The following is a 25,640-nucleotide window of genomic DNA, read 5'->3' as shown; positions in this document are numbered from 1 at the left end:
TGTGCAGATTATTTCCCCCTCTGCACCAGCTCAGCTATGCTGGTGCTGTTTTGGGGATGTGGAAGCAAGCGACCACCCACTACCCACCCTCTTGTATAGCAAGAGGCCCTGCAGAAGCTGCTGTCTATAAAAGAAATGTCTGAATCCTGCCAAGCCTGGATAATATCAATGTTTATTTTTAAGCATTTTTTTTTAATGTGTTGATTTTTGACAGTTACAGAAAACCATGGGGTGGGGCCAGACAGTTATTTAATGACAGCAGATGTTGAGAGTCTAAAAGTTAAAGCTTCATATCCATTAAACACACATTGTCAACATCATGTCAAAAGTACAAAGTAAATCACCTTAAATCCAACTCTAATAACTTCTCAAGCAGCGTTTTTCTTACTTCGCTTATCTGTTAATTTCTGTTATGATGATGGAAGTATTTTGTCAGGGGTGGTGTGTGTGTATATAGTGAAATCAACATTTACCGATTAAAAATCTAATCCTTCCTAGCCTGCCTATGACAAGGCATCCCACTCTGGTGCCAGCTTACTCCCCTTATGCTTCCTTATTCCCCCTGCACAGGTGTGTTACCTGGGTCACACTTGTGCCCACAAGGAATGTTAGGTGTGTATTGAGATATTGCTTATTTAGTTATCTAAGAGATTAGCAAGTTTTTAAGGGTGAATGCTGTAGGTAAGAAAATGTTCTTATCCACGTTTTACATATCGAGACATAATGAGGTTAAGTTAATTCTAGGTGCCTTTTTCAGAGGTTTTAAGTACCTATAACATCAATTGGCTTGAATTGGAATTGGTAGTCATCAATTATAAAAGTCAGACATAAGCTATTTAAAGTTGAGCATCCAAAATTGTAGGTGGCTTTTGAAAATGTTGGCTTGAGTGACTTTCCTAAAGTCACACAGTGATTCAGTGGGAGAGCAGGAATAATTACTCAGTTCAGGAGAGGGAGCCAGGAATTACTTGCTACTTTAGATCACACCACTGAAGAGAATATTTTAATGACTGGCTTATGTTTCCATATATGTCAATGAATATAGCCTTAAACTGTATACTTTGAAATATATTATTACACATAAAATTAAGATTAATGCAGTATATGTGTAGATGCGCATTATATACACACACATGCTGTATATATGCTTGTATAGCATGCGACTAAAATCTGCTTACCACCTCCTGTGAAAACATGAGCCATGCAAGATTTTACACATTCTGTATATAAAATAAATGCTCTAGATCAGTGGTTTTAAACTTTTTTTTCATTTGTGGACCTCTACAAAATTTGAATGGAGGTGCAGACCCCTTTGGAAATCTTAGACATAGTCTGCAGACCCCAGGTTGAAAACCACTGTTCTATGGTAACGACAACCTTTTGCAGACCTCTTAGACATAGTATGCGGGCCCCCAGACATCTGCGGACCAGAGGCTGAAAACCACTGATCTGTAACTTTCACTTCACCTGATGGTTCAACCAAATAAATGCCATATTTATTTTTCTCTGTCTTATTTGACCGTTTGCAGTATCATCAGCCAAACAGAACAAATCTGTTGCTTGTTTTTGCAGATGAGGGGAAGGGAATGAGCATTCACATGGAAATCATATGATCCCTCTGCATCCACAATGTTAAATAAAGAGATTTGTCCCTGTGTTAAATCAAGTTAAAGCCAGCTCACACGAGTTCCAGATTATTAAATTAAACATCATTTAAAGAATACTGTTGTAAGAATTACTACACTTTTCTGTCACCTTCCCAATTTAAAAAAAAAAAAAAAATGATGCCTCTATCTACGTACTGGAAATTCTGGCCCCAATCCAACAAAGCATGAACATCATTTTAGCTACTTGAATAGTCCCCTCAAACACCCGTTTAAGTACTTTGCTGGACTGGAGCTTCATTGAATGTGTGTGAAGGGGTAAATCCAAGCCCCTTCAGGCATTAGAGGAGCATAACTTGGATTTGTGAGGAGGTATGAATTAATATTCTGTGGCTTGTGAGGGCAGGCTTTATCCTACTTCCCCACACTCCCTTGCATCTCTGTAGAGCCAAGACTTGCTGCTTGGGCCAGGAACTCGGTCTAGATTGCAGTGTGTGTGAGAAAATGAGAAATAATTACACAGAGGCACGTGAGCCTTATTATATTCTAAAGCATAGGGATTTAATCCTTTTCCCATGTATCTCAATGGGAGCGTTGCCACTGACTTCAGTCTAATCAAGATTTGGTCCTGGATGTCTATCCTTCTCTCTCTTTTGCAGCAATGTACAGCAGAATGCACAAGATACCCTTTAATTAGCATTGAAGTCTCATGTCTCGTGCTTTTCCAAGGGAAATAATGCAAATTTTAAAAAAATCAATTTTCTCTTTCACAAAAGGTTTATAGTCTGATCACAGTTAAACAACACCTGTCTCTCAAAAAAAAGTGGCTTTATGGGTGACTTATTTTGCAAGTCATTGAGGTACAAAAGGATATCCGATCTTTTTTAAATAAATAAATAAATAAATAAATCTAATACCAGTTTTCCAGAACTTTTAGTCGTAGTGGCCAAAATTTTCAAACCTGGGTGTCTGAAGTAAGACTGCTAACGTCATATTTAGGCACCAGAATAAAAGTGCTTTGTTTTACAAACATGATGAGCACCCATTGGCTTCACTGGGAATTCTGGGTATACAACACTTCTGATGACTTTTTTTTGTTCAGATGCCTGTATATGGAGTTAGGGGTCAAACTTTAGGCACCTAGGTTTGGAAACTCTATCCTGAAGAAAGGAACACAGGCCAGAATACAATAGTCATATGCTAAATGAATGGTTTCAGAAAGAATAAAAAAATATTCCCTTTCAGCCTACACTGTCATGAAAATTATGTTGCATGTTAAACAGGTGCATTTTGGAATAATACATGAACAAAATGACTCCTTCATTGGTCTTTCTTGCTGGGACATTCGCACATACAGTGGATCCTCTGCTAATATTTTGTATGTCATAATGTCTGTTTTTTAGCTGAGTCCTGCAGGAAGACAACACAGTACGAAGTATAATGTCTTGATTTTTTTTTCCCCAAGCTATTCTAACGTGTGCCAGTGCTGGGACAGAGAATCAGAAACCCATAATCAGGTCTCTCTGACAAAACACCTCTTATTTGGCTGCATTTAGTAGAAGTTGGGCACAAGAGAGAATCTCCCCTAGAGCTGGGTGAGCACATAGCAGGGGTGCAGCAGTCTGACATGATGCTCTTATTTGCCAGTTGCAGTATTGCTAATCTCAAGGGTTTAAACAATCAGGATATAATTCTGTGGATTGAATTTGGTTTTTGTGGCAACCTAAAATACAGCAAAACTCTCACCTTCCTCAGTATATTTCCCATCCTGTAAACATACTAATGAGGGTGCTATGCTGCAACACTGCATCATGAAAACAGAAAAAAGCTTAAAGCAAAATATCCCAGGACTAAAAGGGTGTGTGCTTTTGCTGTTTCTCAAATGATGAGAGTAGCTTCAGACTGCTGTCGCTCCTTTGCAAATGACCAATCCAGCTCAGAACTGTGTGAGTTCAGGTGAGTCACCCCACTGTTGACGTTGGATTTATTCGTGATAAAAGTTGTGGAATAATATTGCCTTTTTGCAGAGCTTTCATCACAAAATTTGATATCTAGTCTCTTGCAAGCGTTCTCTTTTTACTTTATATGTAAATCTTCTGTTCCTCATTGTACTCTCTGTTTAAATTTCTCTTGCATCTTTTGACAGCCATCTCAATCAGTAATCATGCCGCTCTTGCCCAGTTCTGCAAAGACAATGAGATCAAACTTGTGGTGGTTGGCCCAGAAGTTCCTCTTGCTGCTGGTAAATTTAAAATAAATTGTTATCAAAGTTCCACCCACTTATTGCCATATAACTATTCATGGAATTATGGGTTTTAATGTGTTGCTTCATATGTGCTAGAAAAAATTACCACTGCTGAGGATAGTTTTGTGTTTATTTAGAGGCTTTCTGTGGTATTATAGTATCTGAGCACCTTGTAAACTTTTAACTGATTTGTGCTGTGAAGTTGGGAGGTATTAATATTTCTGTTTTGCAGATGTGGCACTAAGGCACAGAATGATTAAAGATCTGATTTTCAGAGGTGCTGAATACCTGCAATATTTGTTGAAGTTAATAGGATTTGTGGGTGGGCACAGCATCTCTGCAAATCAGTCTCTAATTCAGTTGCCCAAAGTCATGCAGGCGGTCAGGAATAGAAACCAGAATCTCCTAATTATAACTTTCTCTACTGAACAAATGTTCTCAGTGTATTTTTTTTGATTTTATATTGTTTTGTTTTTGTTTGAGGGCCAGTTTCATATCTTTGGGGTGAGGGGGATGGGAATTTCAAGGTCCCCTAGATTAATGGAATATTAGGCTTTCTTCTCTTCCCACTGAAGTCAATAGCAAGTATCCAAATGTGTTCATTGGAAACAGATGCAGGCCCATTGTTCCCTGAAGTTCCAGGTGGTTGTATTCTTATGAAATGCACATTTCTGAAGGTTCTTATGCATGTAGTTTAAAATGTATGATGTCCTTAACTATTCAGATCCTTTCTTTTAAGTGCTTGGGTTTGTAAATGATGTGTCAGTGTTGTCACTTAGCAGCCTTAACTAACTTATTAAATGAAATGTTTTTGAAAACGACTGACTGATTTGGAAGTCAGCATATAGAAACTTACCTACAGAATTTGTAAGTTTTAGTTTGATTCTCTCACACCTCATGCGCTATTCTCCCCCAATGATTACTATGGACTTTTTGGCTGAGGATTGTAATAAAGGGGGAAAGGAGTTGTACCTATTAAAGTGGTGTTACTGCAGTTACATGGTGCAACAACAGATTCTGACCTAAGAGTCCTAAAGACCAGATCGTCCCCTGCTAGTTACGGCAAACACTGCCCTTGAGGTCTAGGGCACAATCCCCATGATGTATCCTATAAATGGCACAATATTTTTAGCTCTTACTCACTAATGGGTCAAAGTGGTTATACAAAGCAACAACCTGATTAACTTGTAACTCTTATAAACCAGCTCAGTTCTGTAGTAATAATAACTCTTAAATATCTTTGTTGCTAGGCATTGTTGATGACTTGACAGGAGCTGGGGTAAGATGTTTTGGTCCTACAGCAAGGGCAGCTCAGCTAGAGTCCAGTAAGAGTTTTTGTAAAGCCTTTCTGGACCGACATGGGATCCCCACTGCAAGATGGAAAGCATTCACCAATCCTAAAGAAGCTTGTAGCTTTATTACCAGGTAAACAAACTTTCATATTTAGTCTCTTTTATTATCATTACAGTAGTGTGTTTACAATATGTTAAGTATCTAAAGTTGGCAACCCACTAATCATTCAGTTATTCTTTTCAGTAGTGGCACAATGTTCATGTATTCAAAAGACACTCTAAAAGTAACCCTGGAAAAATGGCATCAATATGAGTTCTACATTTATTGCTCTTTAATGACAGTTCAACTGTGCTCAGATTACAAGGGAAAAGGTGTTGTTTTTTTTCTTGCCAGCCATGCAAACCTAGATTGGGATCTGAAAATCATAATGGGTTCTCTCTGGTTCATACTTTATTACTAGTAATGCACATTCTGCAGCTGAGCTTCATCATCAATCCTGTTGATGATCCACTACTCCACTGGTGGGTAATATGCAGCCTGTCAGGGTAATCTGCTGGTAGGCCACAAGGCACTTTGTTTACATTGACCATACGCAGGCATGGCCGCCCACAGCTCTCAGTGGCTGGGAATGGTGAACTGTGGCCACTGGGAGCTGTGGGCGGCCATGCCTGCAGATGCTCGATGTAAACAGTCTCTCAGCCCACCAGTGGAATACCCTTATGAGGCGGAGGTTGCCCATCACTGCACTAGTCAGAAGTCAGTCCTGCTCACTCAGGAACAGTATTGGTCCGCACTGTTAACAAATAAAATGCTTCTTTTCCCTGTCAGAAAAGTAGTGTCAGATAACAGTGGAAAGAAATGGCAACAGAAACAGTGTAATGAAGTGGGTTGACAAGGGAAGACACTTGATTATATGTGTTTTTTTTCAATCATAGTTAAATGGCTGTTGTGATATAGTGAACATATGAACTCTTATTTTCAACCTTCAAAATCCATGAAGGTAGGAGGCTTAGATTTGAAAATGCATCAGAGGCTGACAGGTTATTATGGAATCCCTCAGTCATTCTCTCTTTTTTTAAAAGCGCGGACTTTCCTGCCCTGGTTGTAAAAGCTAGTGGTCTGGCTGCTGGCAAAGGAGTAATTGTGGCTACTAACAAAGAGGGAGCCTGCAAAGCTGTGCATGAAATCATGCAGGTGAGTTGCAATGTTATGTAAATACCCATTTTGCATGAGAATTTTATGTTTGTTAGTGACGACAGCAAAACATCAAAGGCATTTTGGTGTGATTTACGTGGAACATACATTAGCCTAACACAACTTATAGATTCATAGAAATGTGGGGTTGGAAAGGACTTTGAAAAGTCAGCAAGTCCAGCCCCCTATGCCAAGGCAGGACCAAGTAAAACTAGACCATCTAAATTAGCCCCCATCATATTGTATGTATAGTTGGGGTTATTTTTTCCAATGTGCATTACTTTACATTTATCCACATTAAATTTCATTTGCCATTTTGTTGCCCAATCACTTAGTTTTGTGAGATCTTTTTGAAGTTCTTCACAATCTGCTTTGGTCTTAACTTTCTTGAGTATTTTAGTATCATTTGCAAACTTTGCCACCTCACTGTTTACCCTTTTTTCCAGATCTTTTATGAATAAATTGAATAGGATTGGTCCTAGGACTGACCCTTGGGGAACACCACTAGTTACCCCTCTCCATTCTGAGAATTTACCATTAATTCCTACCCTTTGTTCCCTGTCTTTTAACCAGTTCTCACAACCTTTCCAGGTTGGTATCGTCCACAGACTTTATAAGTGTACTCTTTCTATGCCACTATTTTAATCATTGATGAAGATACTGTACAGAACCGGACCCAGGACTGATCCCTGAGGGACCCCACTTGATATTCCCTTCCATCTTGACAGTGAACAACTGATAATTATTCTCTGGGATGGTTTTCCAACGACATCTCTGCCCCGCTATAATGCGACCCGATATAGCACGGGTTCGTGTATAGCGCGGTAGCAGTGGGGCTCTGGCGGTGTTTTAAAGGGTCCAGGCCTCCGGCTGCTGTGGGGAGCCCCTGGGCCCTTTAAATCACCGCTGGAGCCCTGCCACTGCTACCCTGGGTCTGCGGCTGCAGTGCTCGGGCGGTGCTTTAAAGGGTCTGGGGCTTTGGCTGCTGTGGGGAGTCCTGGGCCCTTTAAATCACTGCTGGAGCCCTGCCGCTGCTACCTCGGGGCTGCGGCAGTGGGGCTTTCCGGCGATTTAAAGGGCCTGGGCTCCCCGCAGCTGCCAGAGCCCAGAGCTCCTTTAATCACTGCCAGAGCCCTGCCACCCCTACCCCGATATAACGGGGTTTCAGCTATAACGCGGTAGGGATTTTTGGCTCTCCACAACCGCCTTATAGCGGGGCAGAGGTGTAGTTATACAACCACCTTATAATAGCACCATCTAGATTGTATTTCCCTAGTTTGTTTATGAGAAGATCATGCGAGACAGTATGAAAAGCCTTACTAAAGTCAAGATATGCCACATCTACTGCTTCCCCCTATCCAGGCTTGTTACCCTGTCAAAGAAAGCTATTAGGTTGGTTTGACATGATTTGTTCTTGACAAATCCATGTTGGCTGTTACTGATCAACTTATTATCTTCTAGGTGTTTGCAAATTGATTTCTTGAATTATTGAATTATTTGCTCCATTATCTTTCCGAGTACTGAAGTTAAACTGACTGGCCTGTAATTCCTTTTGCTGTCCTTATTCCCCATTTTACAGATTGGCTCAATATTTCCCCTCGTCCAGTCCTCTGGCATCTTTCCCATCTTCCATGAGTTTTTGAAGATAATAAACCCTGAGCAACATAAGTTATACCGACAAAAGTGAAATCCTTTTGTCATAAGTTTTATACCGACATACGTAATCATGTAGATATGGCCTCAGAGAGCCACAAAGTTGCCTTGACAGTGCACTGCATTAATATGTGGTCAGCATGCAAACATTTCCGTGGAGTGATGTTCTCGCATTCCTCCGTAAGTGTTCTGAACAAAGTAGATTTTCTGCTCTACAAGGCTGAGAATCATTGCTCCAGTCTGAAATAATATTGGTTCAAAACTTAAATCAAAAAAGATATGAGGAATTGCCAGTCAGTAACCCAAGAGGTATCAATGTTGAGTTTATAAACTTTCAAGAGCATGTCTGTATTATGAAAAGCGAGAGGAAAAAAGCATTCAACATTGTCAACAAGTCTGATGTGGAGGTTGGAAACAGAACAGATGGTTCCAGATGTATTTTTCCTTGCTGGTTTGGGAGGATTACAGAGGTTTGAATGTTGTTTGAAATGACTGAAATGGAGACAAAAGAAATAAAGATAATTTTTAATGCAGGATAAGACTTTTGGAGCAGCTGGGGAAACTGTTGTTGTTGAAGAACTTCTTGTAGGAGAAGAGGTTTCTGTAAGTATGCTTTTCGTCCTCTTAAGAGTTTGGGTTACAGCTTGCTGACGGAACATTTAGGGACCTACTATACCAACTTACTTAGAAGATACTGTACAAGTAACCAGTATTAGGGCCTGAATTTTTGTTAATACTAAGGCCCCTTTACACCATCCTGGCAGTCTAGAGAAGCCTGGAATGTACATATATTTCGGTTCCACCCACTTTAAGGCCCCTTAACACTGGCAGAGTAGTGTAAACAGGCCTTAGTGTAAATGAGCATTCAGGCCCAGTTTCTAAAAAGATGGCATGGTAACTTTGCATTAATGCTGCAACACAGGAAGTCTAAGTATGGTCTTGGGTTTCTCAGGGCTAAAATATGCTTATATTAGATGAGGCACACTTGAGCTTTGGAGGGTGATATGATATATATGAAAAATAGCCATCACTGCTTTATTGACCAGTCATAGCGGAGGCCACATCAGAATCCTGCCCTGCCTAAAGAAAACAGAACTGCAGATATCAGATGGTCATCTTCTTTATAGTGACCTGGTCTGCAGGGCTGCCAAGAGCAGGTCCAGCCCCAGTGAAAAAAAATTTTGGCCCCCCCCCAGCAAGGGCAAACCAACTAAGCAGGGCCAACGAAGCTGGGCCCTGGGCCCCCTTCCGGACCAGCGGGCCCTGGTAATTTGTACTGGCCTTCCCCTGTCTCGTCAGCCCTGCTGGTCTGGAACTAAGGGGAACTTAGACTGGTGGTTCTCTCAAGTTAAGTATGTACAGGGTGATACTCTTAATTAGCCAAAAGGACATCAAAGGATTTCAGTGCAAGAACATGAAAACTTACTTGGAAGTTCTTTGAGGACTTCAGTAACTCAGCCAGAGATTAGGGGTCTATTACACGAGTGGGTGGGTGAGGTTCTGTGGCCTGAAAAGTGTAGAAGGTCAGACTAGATGATCATGATGGTCCCTTCAGACCTTAGAGTTTATGAAAAAGCAAAAATAGTATTTTACTTGGTTGTCAAAAATAATCCATCATGGGTGAGCAGAATTTTGTAGGGTCTGAGATACATATGTTGTTTGGCTCTTTTTACTTATTGTTATAAGGGTACCCTGCCTGCCTCTGAATGGAATTATAAACGGTTCTTGTAAGCAGTCCTGAAGGAGCAATATTTGCAGTTGCCCAAACAGTGATTGACAGCGCTTAATTCCCAAAAGAGACTGGCAGGGGGAGCTCTTTGAAGACCCTATGAATCATGGAAGCATATGGTAGCTATGTAATTTTGAAAGTCAGTTTGTTTTTTGTGATCAAGGGAGAAGGAAAAAGAATTATTTAATGCTTCCCTTCCTCGGGAGTAATCTCTGCAATGGAAATTCCAGTTGCTCTTCTTATCTGTGTGCCTTCTCAGTGTCATTCTGCTGTTCCTACAGAATAACTTGTATATAAGGGTTCTACAGCACAAGTTGATATTTCTTGAGGGAGCAGGGGGGTGAGAAATGCTTAGAATGCTAATGTGTGTTTTATATTACTAGGGTGGTGGAGTTAATTGCTTTTACTATCAGGTTTTATAAGCCTGAAAACTGGGTTTATAGTCACCATTTCCAGTGGTGCTAGTTTTAGTCATATACATTTGGGTATGTAACTATTCATGTTTCCTTACAGTGCTTGTGCTTCACTGATGGTGTCACTGTTGCCCCCATGCCACCAGCGCAGGATCACAAACGGTTAATGGATGGAGACCAGGGCCCAAACACTGGAGGGATGGGAGCTTACTGCCCAGCACCACAGGTGTAATATGATATTGGGAAGCTGTTTTGGTGGAGTTTAATATTAAAAGTGTGTATGTTATTTGTCCTATCCTGGCAAACAGGATTGGACAGAGAGAGCTTCTAGCCAAGGGAGATGACAGTCTGACACAAGGGATTGTGTTTCACCAGGCTTGATTGTCTTGCACTAAAGAGTGGTGCATCCTTACTGAATTATATTTTAATTGTGACGGTGGAAGTCTGCATTTTCTGCCATATTGCATTTTGTGTCGGTATTTAGTGTTACTAAATCCTTGTCACCCATACCAATTGGTTAAAGATCAATTTTTCTCTTATTTAAGTTAGAATGATTGACCTTTGTCATATGTCTCTATGATTTGGTGTTTCTGTTTGACGGGTAACTGTTGTTTGCAAAGGGATTTATTTTACTTTCTTCTGATTGATATTCTGGTCAATTGACTTTCTTCCATTGCAAAAGTAAACTTTGTATCACAACATAGTTATGTTGATTTTATTTGACAGTGATTCAGTCATTAATGTCCTGTGTGCATTCCAGCCTTAACTTATCTTGACCTCCCCTTCCTGCAAACATTTACACACATACTTAACGTTATGCAAATGAGGAGTTCCATTATGTCAATGAGACTACTTGCACATGTAGCGTTAAAACATGTGTGGAAATGTTGTGGGATCTGAGCCATAGTGTCAGTACTGCTGTATGCTCTTTCTAGATAGATAATGAGATATTTGCTTTGTCTTGTTGAAATTCAGTGGTGAAAGATACCTGGAATACTGCTGGATGGCTCTTAAAAGCAATGCAAAAAAAAAAGCACTTGTATGACACTAGGAAAAAATACATTAATTTCTAATAATATTTTATTAGATTTCCAAAGATTTGCTGCTGAAAATCAGAGATACTATTCTTCAGAAAACAGTTGATGGGATGAAAGAAGAGGGTATCCCTTATATTGGTAGGTGAAAGCTTTTGTTTTTGTTAGATGTTTATGTCTTCAGACAGCAAACATAGCTTACTCCCTCCTCCCATCTCCTGCTACGGGCCCAGTCCAACTCCCCCTGAAGTTAATGGCAATACTTGGACTTCTTTGGGAGCTGGATTTGGTTCCAAAGGCTTGATTCAAAGCCCACTGAAGTCAGTGGCTTCTTTCTGTTGAGTCCGATGGATCAGCCCCCAAATGAGCACGAACAGTAAAGGCAACTTTTTCAGATGCAAAATTGTGTCCATAATTTTTTATGCCTGTAATGTTAACAGGGTAATCACGCATGAGTGCAGGTAATGGAATTTATGTCTCGCTGCACATATCAGGTAACCGCATGCGTTCATTCTATTATTTGCACCCACAAGTGATTGAATTAAAAGAACAGCAGACGAAAATAATTGTGGACAAAATTCTGCAGGATATTTTGGAGAATTTTTGCCCCAAATGTTTGTTTGAAATTAAGGTTTAGAGTGAACATGGTCTGGCAAGCCCCTAATAATAGCATTGCAAATGCAACATTCATTATAAACAGTTTTAAAACAAATGGCCTGTACAGTCACTTAGACTAGTTTTAATGTGGTTTGTCATTTTAGGTGTGCTATATGCTGGATTAATGCTTACCAGTGATGGGCCTAAGATTCTCGAGTTTAATTGCAGGTTTGGTGACCCAGAATGTCAGGTGAGTGTCTGAAAATAGGTTGGTATGGACAATATATCACACTTTTATCCATGCTTCTTTATTTGCACTGATTATAAATAGGGAAAACTTAGCCAAAGATCTAATGCATAATTACCTAATTGTTTTAAGATTTAAAAAGAAAATTTAGATTTTAAGTTTTATACAGAATTTCCTTCAAAACAGTTATAGATTAGTAGTTTTCCACATTATTAATTACTATGTGTTTATGTGCCAAAAATGTTTTCAGTGCTGAACAAACTACAAAGTTGAGTCCCAGACCTATGCAGCTTATGATCTAGAGAACGGCATACCTTAATGCTTGCTTTCTTTATTTTCAGTTCTAGGTATCGTATATCTTCATTGCATAAGAAGTGAGTCTTTAGAAGGGATTTGAATTTATATTACAGTGTTCAAATTTTGAAGAAAGACTGTCAGGTTAAATGTTATGTAGGATCAGATTGTGAACCCTTTTAATCACATTGGTGAGAAGATACATATGTATTCCCTTTGGTGACCAGACACTCATATAGGTAAAGCCAATGTAAGGATTTGCAAATATTATTATTTTTAGTAATTTAGAGTTCACCATTAATGCAGATTGTTCAATTGCATTTCACTCCATATGGATGACATAAGTAGACCAGCCACTTTCACTCTCGTTCATATTCAGTCTCTAGATAGTCTCATTTTCTGGTTCTTGTATACAATGTTTTGAGTAACAAAAACACTTCAGGGGAATGTTTACTTTGTTAAAAAATATTTATTTGGAATTTCTCTGATAAGTTTTAAGTTCTTCTTCGAGAGCTTGCTCATGTCCATTCAACTTAGGTGTGTGTGGTGCCGGAAGTTTTTCCCTCAGCAGTATTCGTAGGGGACCGGCTCCGGCACCCCCTGGAGTGGCACACACATGCCGCACTATATAGGGCACCGCCAGTTCTCCCCACCCTCAGTTCCTTCTTGCTGTCAGTGACATTGCGGGAACTGTTGCTGTTTCAGCTAGTGCTATTGCTGCTCGTTCATACAAACTAGTTATCTCTTGTATTATAGTGTACATAGTTTTCTGTTAGTGTTAATAAATCCCGTAGCCATAGTTAGAGACTTCATAGGTCCCAAACGGAACTTTGCCTTGGGATGGGGCATGCCCTGATCCCCAGGCTTTAAGCCCTGTGATCACTGCAAGAAGCCCATGCCCTTTAGTGGCCCACACAGCAGTTGTGTGCGTTGCTTGGGTGAAGGACACATTAGTGAGAAGTGCACAATTTGCAAGTCTTTCAAGCCAAGGACTAAGAAGGAGCATGATATTCATTTAAGAGTGCTCCTTATGGAGTCGGCCCTCACCGCAGCACTGGAGCAGTGCTCCAGTTCACCACCGAGTACAGTGACCTTGGTATGCAGCGCCCCACTGGGACCGTCCATGGGCCCGCTCTGGTCCCCATCCGTGGCTCCAACCAAGAAGGCAGTGCAAGGCTGGTCTCCAACTTCCCGCAAGGGAAAGGATAAGAGCAAGGTCCCATGCCGGGCAGCTCTTGACCCACGTTGGGATCTCGGGCCCAAGCTCCGTTGGAGTGATCTAGCCCAACCCAATCCCTGCCAGCTACACCAGAGAGTGGCAGAGGCCTCCATCGGCTCCAGATGCCATCCACGCCAGAGGCCCTGCAGGCGGCGCAGGAGATCATGTCCCTCCTGGTGCCATTCCTCGAACCGTCACTGATCCCTAGGAGGCATCACCATGTGTGGACGCTTCCGATACCAGGCCCATTCCGACTTCCAGTCCCACTCCTCATCCCATTACCGCTCGTCAAGTGCAAGACCTAGATCACTGGCTTCAAGCTGTTGTGGATCAGTCAAGCACCACCAGTCCCTAAAATCCTGCTCCAGATCGGTCTCCAGGCAAAGTGACCGGCACCCAACTGAGTGTGGGGGGAACCGCCAGCTCCCTATATACTGCAGCATATGAGCGCCACTCCAGGGGGTGCCAGAGCCGGTCCCCTACGAATACTGCTGAGGGAAAAACTTCCGGCACCGATGCACATGGCAAGCATGTACATCTAAGTTGAATGGACATGAGCAACACATCTCAAAGAACAGCAGTTACAGAAAAGGTAACTATCTTTTTTATAAAATCTGCGTTCTTAAAACGTCTAAATTTTGGACTTAATTCAACCTTAGTGTCTTTTTAACTTGTCTACATTTTTGTAGGTAATTCTTCCATTATTGAAGAGTGATTTGTATGAAGTTATACAAGCAACGATCAATAGAAAGCTGTCTAGTTCTATGCCTGTTTGGTCTGAAGACAGTACAGCCATGACTGTGGTCATGGCTAGTGAAGGTTATCCAGGAAACTATGCCAAGGGCTTGGAAATAACAGGTAAAGACATCAGGAGTAACTATGCAAGAAGTTTTCCCCTGTATGCCTTGCACAAATTAATCTATGTAATATAGAGGTTTGGAAACAACACAATTTATGACTCTGCGTCAGCAAGAGACAACTGAATTTTAACACACACACACAGAGTTAGATTTTTAGAATGCCTTTCCTTTCATATAAAGTTCGGACTGGGAAGGAAAACTGATACTTTACTCTCATACTATAAGCATTGTGGCAACAATCGCAGCATTTCCCACTCATGACATCCTCTTTTTCTGGTCCTCCTATGTTTTTTAAATATGGAATGCTGTTGAGGTGCTGTGAAACCTGAGGATAGTATTAAATTCATCACTGCCTGTTGTTGGTTTGGTGCTGTGTGACGGGACGTACCTACCCTGCACTAGCCCCAGCATATAAATGATAGCAGCCCAGCTCAATCTAGGCAGGCTGCTGGAGGGGAAGGACTCACGCTGTGAGCTATTTCCAGAGAGTTGCTACAGGCCCTGACTGTGGGGCCGGGGCTCGCAGAGTGCCAGACCGACTCCAGGCTGCCCAAAGAGCCCCGAAAAGGGGCCACACTGGTGGGAGCCTGGCCATTTGAGGACCCCAGAGGAACTGAGGAGCTTCAACAAGCGGGAAAGGGTAAGAAGCAGCCCAGGGAACATAAACTTTTTGATGCTGAGCAAACTGGGGAACCAGTCAGCGTGTTTCGGGAGGATCCCTGCTGGCTCAGTGGTGAGCACTCCCAGCCCCGGGCTCTGTTGGAGGTTGGGACTCGGAGGAGCAGGGAGGGCCCAAGTCCCATTACCCAGAGTGCCATACACTCCTGAGTGGCTCCCCACTCCCCCAACAGGCCATGCAGTCTCAGGTGAGCTACTATGCTGACTCCAGCCATTAGGCCACACAGTTCCTTGTAGAAGGGCCATTTACTGCCTCTGGCCATTGGGCCACATTGCCCTGAGTGGAAGGACCCTCTACTGACTCTGGCCATTAGGCCATGCTGCCCTGACTAGAAGGGCCGCCCTATTGACGGCAGCCACTAGACACCAAACTACCACGTCCATAGTAAAGGTCATTAGTATAAGAATTAACTGGCTGCGGTACAGCCTTTTCTGTTCTTTTGGACCACACATGACCTGACACCCTGTGGCGGGATGTACCTACCCAGCAACATGCTGATCTATTTTGGTCACTCAAGGTCATAACTAAAAGTAGAGTAATGCAAAATACAACTAAAAATTAAATTTGTAAGCAGATGTCTCGGCTAAATGCCTCCTTCCACGTCCCAGGGCATTTAGCTAACACATTTGTCAGTCGACAGAATTTAGCTTCTTTATATGTATTTAGTTACCAGAGTGGTTATGTGGGCCTGCACAGTCAATCTTGATCCTTGATTGGGGTTCCTAGATACTGCTGAAATACAAATAATTAATAATAGGTGATAGATCGAAGTATTTTAAGTGACTGACTGATTCTTTATATTTATATTGTAAAATATTACAGGATTTTCTAAGGCTAAAGAACTAGGGCTGGAGGTGTTCCATGCAGGCACGGCAGTAAAGGATGGCAAAGTAGTGACTAATGGTGGAAGAGTCCTTTCGGTAACTGCTGTCAAGAAGGATCTGATAGCAGCATTGGAAGAAGCCAACAAAGGAGTAGCAGCCATGCACTTCAAGGGTGCCATTTACAGACAGGACATTGGTTATCGGGCTATAGCTTTCCTCAGCAATTCCAGGTATATATCTGAAGGCACTGCCTGAAATTGATCGTTATTAGTGCTACCTGAAGTGATCAAAAGACATGGGTAACTCAAGGGATCACTTAACTTGGTGTCTCCAGCTAGCTTCTGATGTACCCAGATGCAGGTAGCAATTTACGGTTGGCATTTCTGTGGTGATCTCAGCAAGAGAGGCCAGCAACTGACTGGGTTTGGAAACTGAATTACTCTCTCAACCTAGAGCTGATTCTTCTAGATCTGGGGTAAACAACAGTGACAAGCAAGTTTAGGGTAACTTGCACTGCTGCTGCCTGTACTATGCCTATTCTGTTTATGGAGGACTTCAGTTTCCAAGGCTCTTACAACAGTAACTTTCTCCTGCACTAAATTCATATTCCCCATTAGTCTAACAGAGTCATCTCACCTGTTTATGGGAGAAATGTTAGTGGATTGTTCTATTGGATTCATTCTTAATGTTATTAAAATGTGTGTAAAAGGAGAAAGAAGCTTTGGAACTCCTGCTTTATTGGGTTTTGACAAACAGCCAGCTTATAATTTTGTAATTTATTTTGAAATAGTTCTGCGAGACACAGGTTTATTAATCCTGGGAAGGTGGGGGTGGGGGTGGGGGTTGTTTTGAGCATTGTCGCTTTCTGTTCTTGGCTGTTGCCTTTTGATGGTAGTCTGGAACCTCCTGTAAGCTTTTTAACTGATGTTACCAGACACAGAGTGTTTTTTCTCAATCTGCCTCTTCCCCAGTTCATTAACAGCCATAATAACTTTTGGTAATAGACCATTATGCAAAGTATAAGAGGCTGTGTTAGAAGAGTCTCTATTTTGCTACTAGAGTGCTGTTTGATTAGTATATTGTAAAGCCATTTATGTATAATCAATAAATAAACTAAATGTGAAACGGTGCTTGATTAAGTCTTATTTCTCATTGATAATTTGATAATTATCTTATTGATAATTTGTTTAATTATGTGAAAGCATATAATTGGTATAAATGCTGTAGTAAAAATTATAATCAAGTATTTGTATTACATGAGAAAAGAGTGTACTTGAACAGACACTAGGAGCCTGACCCTGTAAAGCACTGAACTTAGGGGGCATGGAGAGAGAGGGAGTATGGCTGGAATTCCTCTATGCTCATATGATCTCCGGCTCATGTGTCAGCCCTTTGGGAGCTAGTGTAAGTTTGAGTGGCCCGGAGACTGCTGTAATGTGTATTGAAGGCCAGACTGGTGCCAGACAGCCCCAAGTACTGGGAGAACAAATAGGTGATGCAAAATAACCTTTGCCCCACCTTGGGTCCTGTGTTGAGCACAGGTCACAAGGACCAAAGATTGGGCCCATAAAGTGCAGCAGTAGTCTCTAGGAACTTATTCTGCAAGGTGCTGGGAGGCATCTTCTCCTGAGGGGGCAGCTCAGGGGAGGCGCACAGCACCTGGCAGGATCAATCCTCAGGCAGTATTGTTTCACTCTATAATGCAGGGGTGGGCAACCTAGGGCCCACCACTGCTATAATACAACCAGAACATTTTCTGAAAATAAAATACTCTCTTTTTAAGAAAAACAAAACCCAGCATATATTTAGGAGCTGAAAATGTTTAATGTTTCTCCTTTTGTAAGTTTGAACAGAAATATGTGTGTATGCAACTTTTTGTAGGGAATTTTTCTTAATAAGACACATTGGGAAGAGGGCAGTCATTCTGACAGATGTCTGTTCCTCAACCAGTATTGGGCTTCGCCTTGAGAATAAATCTAATACTGAATCAAAAAAATTAGAGAGCTAAAATATCTATTAGGCCATCTCATCCCATACCCATGACCGTGTAAGAATTAGAATTGCTCAATCTGTGTTAAATACATTTGCTACAACTGAGCATTGAAAGCAACTACAATGACCGTCCCAAAAATAAAGTGTCCTTCCTGTGAATATGGGGGTAATAACTTATATCTCAGTTAATAACATAGCTATTCCAATTTTAATACATATGTTCATTAACTGAATTGGGGTACAAGTTATAACCAAATATTCATTGGGTGCCTTTTACATAGAGTGTGTGTGTGTATATATACATAATACACTGGGCCCTGAAAAATGTGCATTCTTTAAGGAGTCTTGTGCTAGAAATCTTTTTAAAAGTAAGTTTGCTTATTAATTAAAAAGAAAAAAAGATGTACTGTGTTTTGTGCTGCTGCCACCCGAGTCATAAGGAAGATCTAACCTTAAGTTGAAGGATGTTCTCGTAGAGCAGTGCTGATCCATGTAATACCTTCATTATGGGATGCTATTTTGAGCTTCCTGCAAGCCACTGATCATGCTTGCTTGATCCATAAAAGAACTTAAGCGGATGCTTAATTTTTAGTATGTGAGTAATCTAATTAAAGCCAATGGACCAGTGTCTGCAAAACGGAGCCCATTGTCTCTCCTTTGAATGTCATCTTTGTGCGAATTGTATCTTGGTGTGTAGCCAGTTGGCTTATGTTCTGGTCTCTGATGCAGTCCTTATGACGGCTAGGAGTGGTCATATATCACACAGCACAGTACTCTTAGTTCCTATCTTCAGCCATATGCATGAGCTTAGCCTCAAAACAACAGTGCAGTGCCTCAATCTTACTGAGCTTATCTGAAATATGTTGTATAGTAGATGTTACGTCACTACTGCTGAATTCCTTCATGCTATTCTAATAATTCTTACAGCATATGATACGTTAGCAAAGTACTGTGCAAACACGAAAGGGATGATGCTACTAGGAAAACTCCTATTGAGTTCATTAGGGCCAGGATCGAGTTCTATATAGTTAATTCTCAGAGCACCACAGTAATGTAGGAAAGTAAATACTATAAAAGGCAAACATTTATATCATTAGTAATTGGTTACTTCAAACTTTTTTTAACAATCTTTTAGAGGCCTGACTTACAAAAACAGTGGGGTGGACATCGCAGCTGGCAATACCTTGGTTCAGAAAATTAAACCCTTAGCAGCAGCCACCTCAAGGCCAGGTAAGCTCAGATTTGTGCCATTATCCCTGGTTCACTCAATTCTTGACAACCATAGATGTAATTAGATCTTTAGAATAACGCAAATGCTCATGTTTGTGTGTCCTGCCTTGAAAATTCAAGGTTGAGCAAACACCCAAGAGATATTAAAAATGCAGAAATCCCTAAAGATACAGAATCACTTGTCAAAATGACCCTATAAAACGTATTACCTGAAAGGTGTAGCACATTCTCAACTCCCCTTGAGTTCGACAGAATTGAAGGTGCTCATGTAACACAGAGGTTTATTCCCTAAATTTAAGATACATGAGCAAAAATCTCACCACCTGCTCATATTTTTAAGTAGTTATATTATCAGTTTGAGTACAGTATCAGAGATTCATTTTTCATCAATACATGTTTTGAAAGCCTGTGACTTTTCACTGAAAGTGTAAAACTCCCCATACATCATACACGGAATTACCTCAGTTTTGCATACAAGACACCCATGTGCTCCTCAGATAACTCTGGTCAGGTCAGACCCTCCTCGTGCTGGTTTCAGAAGCTTGCCTTGCCATAACAAGTCACTAATGGTGGTATAACACAGTGTGGGTCTGCAATGAATACAGACATTTTGTTAGTATAGTTTATTTCAATTTTCAAATTAATTAAGGCCCTTCAAATATCTTTATATCTTTTTCACATTACCAAAGCTGTGAATAATTTTCATTATTAATTCTGTTTTTTTCCAGCTTTGCCCCTTTCATTGTTAGTTTTTTTTTTATGTGTGCTAATCTTAACAACTGGAAGCCAAACGTACATGTACTTGACAGTAATAATGCACTGTAGGTAGAGACATAAAATGGGTGTTGCATCGCAGTGGGGGGAAAATGTCCTGTTGGCAACTTTCTTCAGGGAGGAATGGGCTTCAGCCTATTACAGCCAGTTCTTATCTGCTTTTACAGAAAGCTTTTTAAGTACAAAAAGGGACAAATAATCTACATTAACTATTGAATGTGCAATCACAGGGCTTATGTAATTATAAAAATATATCCTAAAAGGATAAGGAACTCTGTGTGTTTCAAAGCTTAAGTCCAGTGAAGCAATTAAAGCACATGCTTAACTGGCCTATTGTGGAACTACTCCTGTATTTAAAGTTAAGCATGTGCTTTAATCAGGGTTTGCTGGATCAGGGCCCACTGTTCTTGGCTCAGTTCCAATGGGTTTTGTACATTTGGATGATTTGTAGGAATGGGTCATAAGTGGTTAGAAGTCTTCAGTATACTAGGCTGTTAATGAGCTCCTTTTGCTGACACCAGGGGTAATTTGTGAAAGTGCGTAAATGACTCAAGAGCTTCAGTCCCATTGACTTTCTGTGCAAAGGGGATGGAAAATGTGACGAGTCAGAATAGTAATGGTTTTCAGTCACTTTGCAGATATTTTGCGCAGGTGTAAGCAGTTTACACAGGGTGTAGGGCAGGGAACAGTCAAGCCCAGACAACCTAAATACAATTTAGAGATGTATGTTTTGCAGCATTTTAATACTCTCAGTGCTTTCATTCATACTCAGATATTGCTTTGGAAATTGGATAGTATATTAGTTGATACATTCCTTCCCTAAAAAGCCCACACTGCTTTGTTGTTTTTATTAACAGCATAAACACGTGGGATCAAAATTTATGCCCAGAGCTCAGCTCTTGTTCCCCAAGGGCCCAATTTACAACTGAAATCAATGATAGGGGTTAGATCAGGACCTAGTTTAACAGAGGCTGAAACTACTGTAGAGGGGCACTTTGGGGAGCCGGGAGAGGGAAGGGAAGAGAGAGTCTTGTGATCCCTTCTGTTGACTAAAGTCATGTTGAGTAGCTTCAGAAGAAATCTCTTCGGTGGTGGAGGACCCGGCAGGATCCCTTTGGAGTAAAAATTTAATTCCTTTGTCTTTTTTTGTTTTCTGGTTGGCAGGCTGCAATGCAGAGCTTGGAGGATTTGCTGGTCTCTTTGACTTGAAAGCAGCTGGTTACAAAGATCCTATCTTGGTGTCTGGAACTGATGGTGTTGGAACAAAACTCAAGGTAACTGAAAACATCTGTGCAGGAAGGATTGTCCTGATTAAAAGCAAAACATCAATGCTGAGATTATTAATCAAGGATGTTTATTGTGTTCAGAATGCTCGTTATCTCTAGCCTGATTCTTGCTTGCATATTTATACCTGCCCCTGGAAATTTCTACTACATGCATCCGATGAAGTGGGTATTCACCCACGAAAGCTCATGCTCCAATACGTTTGTTAGCCTATAAGGTGCCACAGAACTCTTTGCCGCTTTTACAGATCTAGACTAACACAGCTACCCCTCTGATATTTGATACTTTAAAAAAGCATCCTCTTTCTGACCCCAGTTCAGCTAAATACATGCCTGACTTTAAGCAGGTGAGAAGCCCCATTGAAGTCAGGGACTGCTCATGTTTAAAATTAGGCATGTATTTAAATACCTTGATGAACCAGGGTCTCCATCTCTACACACACAGTGTCAAATCGCAGAGCCAAACAGTAAGACTACATAGTGGCCGTTGTATATTTGTGCACACTGATTGGCCCATTTTATTCTGAGTGCATTTTGTACTCCCCAATTAAATTTAAAAAAATGAACATTCCCTAAGATGAGATCTTAAGTTAGATTTATGGAGCTTTACCAATTTATTCCAGCTGAGTATCTGGCCCACAGTCTTTTAACATCTGTATCCAACGGAGCAGAATGACTGTTTTTGCTGTGCCCATCAGTTTACTTGTTCATACCAGATAAATTTTTGGAGCTGAGCTCCCAGTTCAGAGATTTACAGACCAGGACCATGTTTCCCAAAACTCCTGTTGGGAGTTTCAGGTGCACAAATAATGTAGCATTGAGCTGTAGATGAGTGATATTCCAAATCTCGGTGCTCTCATAAATGTTTATTATTATTAAAATCAAAGGATCCCTTTCTATATCCAAGTCATCAGCGGTTGGAAAAGATGAAAATAGAGTGGTAACAAAAATAAACATAGTTGAGGTGAATTTTTATTTTGAAAGTGGAAATAAACTGTAGTTTAAAAAAAAAAAAGCCACCAAAACGTACTTTTCCTGTTGACTCAGAATGACATTATGCACTCTCTACCTTCTCTGTATAATTGCATAATCTTAACGGGGTCCCTTTGTACCATTATCCAGCGGTTAATGTAGATTGAAACAGGAGGGGGAACTCTCTCCTCATCAACTGAGGAGGATCGGTGTGGGAGCACTCCTTACCCAAGCCAGGAAAAGGCAATTGCTAGGAAACTGTGCTCCCCTCACTTCTTCTTTTGAACCTTGCCCTTCTTACTCTTATTGTTTGTTAAATCCACCTGTTGTATCTTGTCTCTGGCAAGGTTTTTACCCCCACTTTGAACTTTAGGGTACAAAAAGTGGGGACCTGCATGAACACTTTTAAGCTTAATTACTACCTTAAATCTGGTACACTGCCACCAGCCAGAATTTAGTGTCCGGCACACTTTCTGTTCCCCCAAAACCTTCCCTGCAGAACCCAGACCCAAACCCCTTAGGTCTTAAAACAAGGAGGAATTAACCATCCCCCCTCTTATCCCCTCACCAATCCCTGATGAGTTCAGACTCAATCCCTTGGATTTTAAAACAAGGAAAAATCAATCAGGTTCTTAAAAAGAAAGAAAAAAAAAAGTAAAAGTTATTTCTGTAAAATCAGGATGGAAAATGGTTTACACGGTACTCAGATTCATATAGACTAGAGGGACACCCCCCACACACCCAGCTTTAGATTCAAAGTTACAGCAAACAGAGGTAAAAAATCCTTCCAGCAAAAGAAACCTTTACAAGTTGAGAAAACAAACATAAGACTAATCTGCCTTGCCTGGCTATTACTTACAATTTTAAAACATGAAAGACTGTTTCAGAAAGATTTGGAGAGCCTGGATGTATGTCTGGTCCCTCTAATCCCAAGAGCGAACAACACCCAAACAAAGACCACAAACAAAGACTTCCCTCCACCAAGATTTGAAAGTATCTTGTCCCCCTATTAGTCCTCTGGTCAGGTGTCAGCCAGGTTTACTGAGCTTCTTAATCCTTTACAGTTAAAAGAGACATTAACCCTTAATCATCTGTTTATGACAGTCTCATTTTTAGATGGTAAATTTTTCACGGTGGGACCATCTCTTACTCTCTGTTTATGCAGTGCCTAGCACAGTGGGGTCCCAGTTTTGATTGGGCATCCTACGTGCTACTGCATTACTGTTACTATTACTAATAATGTAGTGATTTAGTTTTATCAGAGCTATTTTGAACTTGGTCGTCATTTTTATTCTTTTACTTAGGAAATAGGGGAAGAGTTTCTTGTGCTTGTGCCTGGTCCAGAAAAACGTAGTTGTGAAGTACCTGCTGTTTCACACTAACTCTGTCACTGCAGCTGACATGCTAAAATCCAGCCATGTAACTTGGTCACATCCAGGGTTCATGGGCACCCTTTGTTAACTTCCCTGGCAGCTATAGTTGTGTAGTGCCTTGGAAATTTAGTCTCAGTAGTGTCAACTCTCCCAATTTAATCACAAGTCTCACACTGTTTGATATTTTGCTTAAAGCCCCAGCTCCTGGAGGCAAGGGATTATATGAGAATATCAATCCTGATAATTATTTTTATAGTAAGATTCTAGCCCTGGTGGTTATGGTGTATAGCTTGAAAATATGACATGAATGTAACATGAAAACTAAGAAGGCAAATAAACAGCCAAAATTTGTTTTAAAATTACATGATTTTTAGCTATGCTTTTGTAACGTTTGGAGCTGGGAGTACAGTAGGCTTCTTATTTAGGGGCTTGGATATGGATTTTAGGCTCCAAGCTTTAGACACACAAACTCGGTAATTATGGCATTGACCACTCTTTGCCTCAACTTCTTCAGTCTACAAAAATGAGGATAATGATATTCTCTTTCTCCACCGGGTGGGTGCTGTGTGGCTTAACTCGCATATGTTTACAAAGCACTGTGAGATCCTTTTATGAGAGGTGTTCTAGAAGTGAACTGTACCATTTTTCAAGTCATTCTCAGTTTTATTTATCTTTCATTCTCTTCCCCTAAAAAAGCTTCTCTCACTTCTTGAAATCTGGTGGTCTGTGTATTACTTATTGGTGGTCTGGGGAGAGCTGGATGGTCACATGATACTGTTTTCCTTCCTTGTTTTCAGCTGCTACATTGCACTAAAGACAGCTGCAACCTCTTAAATGCTTTTCTAATGTCATGTAAGCAATTGTTGTAGTTGCCACAGGGATGTTAAACAGTTGCCAATGGGAGGGGAAGTGTTCATGAGACCCTCTCTAGTAAGATGTGACCCATATTATGAAAAACATTGAGAATCTCCCTCCCCACAAAAATAAGTGACTTAGAGAAAGGATACACCCTAATTTGAAAGAACTGACAATTTGATAGGCTTTTCAGAAAATATTCACATGAACAATGTGACATTTGTGCCTTCCCTTGCCATTGTCAGGGAAACATCTCAGATCTTGTGCTTCTAATTCATGCAAAAATTACAAACTAGTCTCTCTCTGTCTTGTTGCAGATTGCACAGATGTGTAAGAAACATGACACCATTGGCCAAGACTTGGTTGCCATGTGTGTCAATGACATCCTGGCTCAGGGAGCAGAGCCCCTTTTCTTCCTCGACTATTTTGCCTGTGGGAAACTTGACACTGAAGTGGCTCAAGCAGTCATAGCGGGCATAGCTGAAGCTTGTAAAAAGGCAGGATGTGCTCTCTTGGGTACGAGCACTCGCTTCCTGTACAGGATACGAAAATTTGTATGCTGCATCTTTTTTAAACTGTTTTTTAATGTTTTGTGTCCAGACTCTTGAAAGGTTTCATAAATCAAAACTCGATGAGACTCTGATTAACTGCCTATGCTTTATGAAATGGAGTCTCCATCCACCTACATAGCAGGTTTTGTTTGTTCACAAAAGCTACGAGTAGGTCAGGAATCCATGTTTTTACAATTTTCTTTCGCTGTCTCTTCATTTAACTTCATAAGAACGGAGGGCTTTATGCAGCTCCTGCCAATAGGTCACATATTTGAATTAGTTCTATATTTCAAGTCAAATTATAAATGTGCTGAAGAGGCATGTTTGTTTTCTGATGAAGACTCTGTGTTTGGAGTATCCAAATTTTCACAAAATCAGTTTATCCCAAGATGTTAAGATGTAAGTTTAAGCATTTTCCCTCATACTCTCATTATGCACTAGGTTATCATTTTATCAGTAAATTATGTTCATATCCTATTATTCAATATTGAAGCTAATATTGCATACAATGAACCACTATATTACTTTTAACTTGACTTTCACAAAAATTAAACCTTTAAAAGTCATTCAACTCATTAATATATTTCAGATTCTGTTAGAATCTTGTGTTATCCAAGTATTAATATGAATCCTTACTTTATAAAAGTAATAGAATGTAGGCTTACAGTTTAGAAGAATGAAAACTACAAAGCAAAGTTCAGCTCCCTCTCGCTGTTTTTACGTTT

General features: G+C 40.6%; 1 protein-coding gene across 7 annotated transcripts in view; it reads left to right on the top strand.

Annotated features, from left to right (window-relative positions):
• Positions 1–25,640, top strand: part of LOC116828286 (trifunctional purine biosynthetic protein adenosine-3) — a 56,659-nt gene that overhangs the window by 5,457 nt on the left and 25,562 nt on the right. For 6 of the 7 annotated variants that reach the window (XM_032786416.2, XM_075073519.1, XM_032786415.2 and 3 more), the window contains exons 3-14: positions 3,751–3,846; positions 5,100–5,274; positions 6,225–6,336; positions 8,524–8,592; positions 10,232–10,357; positions 11,219–11,306; positions 11,927–12,012; positions 14,212–14,380; positions 15,884–16,115; positions 19,013–19,107; positions 21,046–21,155; positions 24,682–24,880. In XM_032786416.2, the coding sequence (XP_032642307.1) occupies positions 3,751–3,846; positions 5,100–5,274; positions 6,225–6,336; positions 8,524–8,592; positions 10,232–10,357; positions 11,219–11,306; positions 11,927–12,012; positions 14,212–14,380; positions 15,884–16,115; positions 19,013–19,107; positions 21,046–21,155; positions 24,682–24,880 (1,557 nt within the window). The remainder of the gene's footprint in view (positions 1–3,750; positions 3,847–5,099; positions 5,275–6,224; positions 6,337–8,523; positions 8,593–10,231; positions 10,358–11,218; positions 11,307–11,926; positions 12,013–14,211; positions 14,381–15,883; positions 16,116–19,012; positions 19,108–21,045; positions 21,156–24,681; positions 24,881–25,640) is intronic. The other variant, XM_075073515.1, reaches the window with a different exon arrangement.

This window comes from Chelonoidis abingdonii, chromosome 1 (genome assembly GCF_003597395.2).
Source record: "Chelonoidis abingdonii isolate Lonesome George chromosome 1, CheloAbing_2.0, whole genome shotgun sequence".
Lineage (NCBI taxonomy): Eukaryota > Metazoa > Chordata > Testudines > Testudinidae > Chelonoidis > Chelonoidis abingdonii.
Note: the sequence above shows the minus strand (reverse complement) of the source record. Positions and strands in the feature narration are given on the sequence as shown.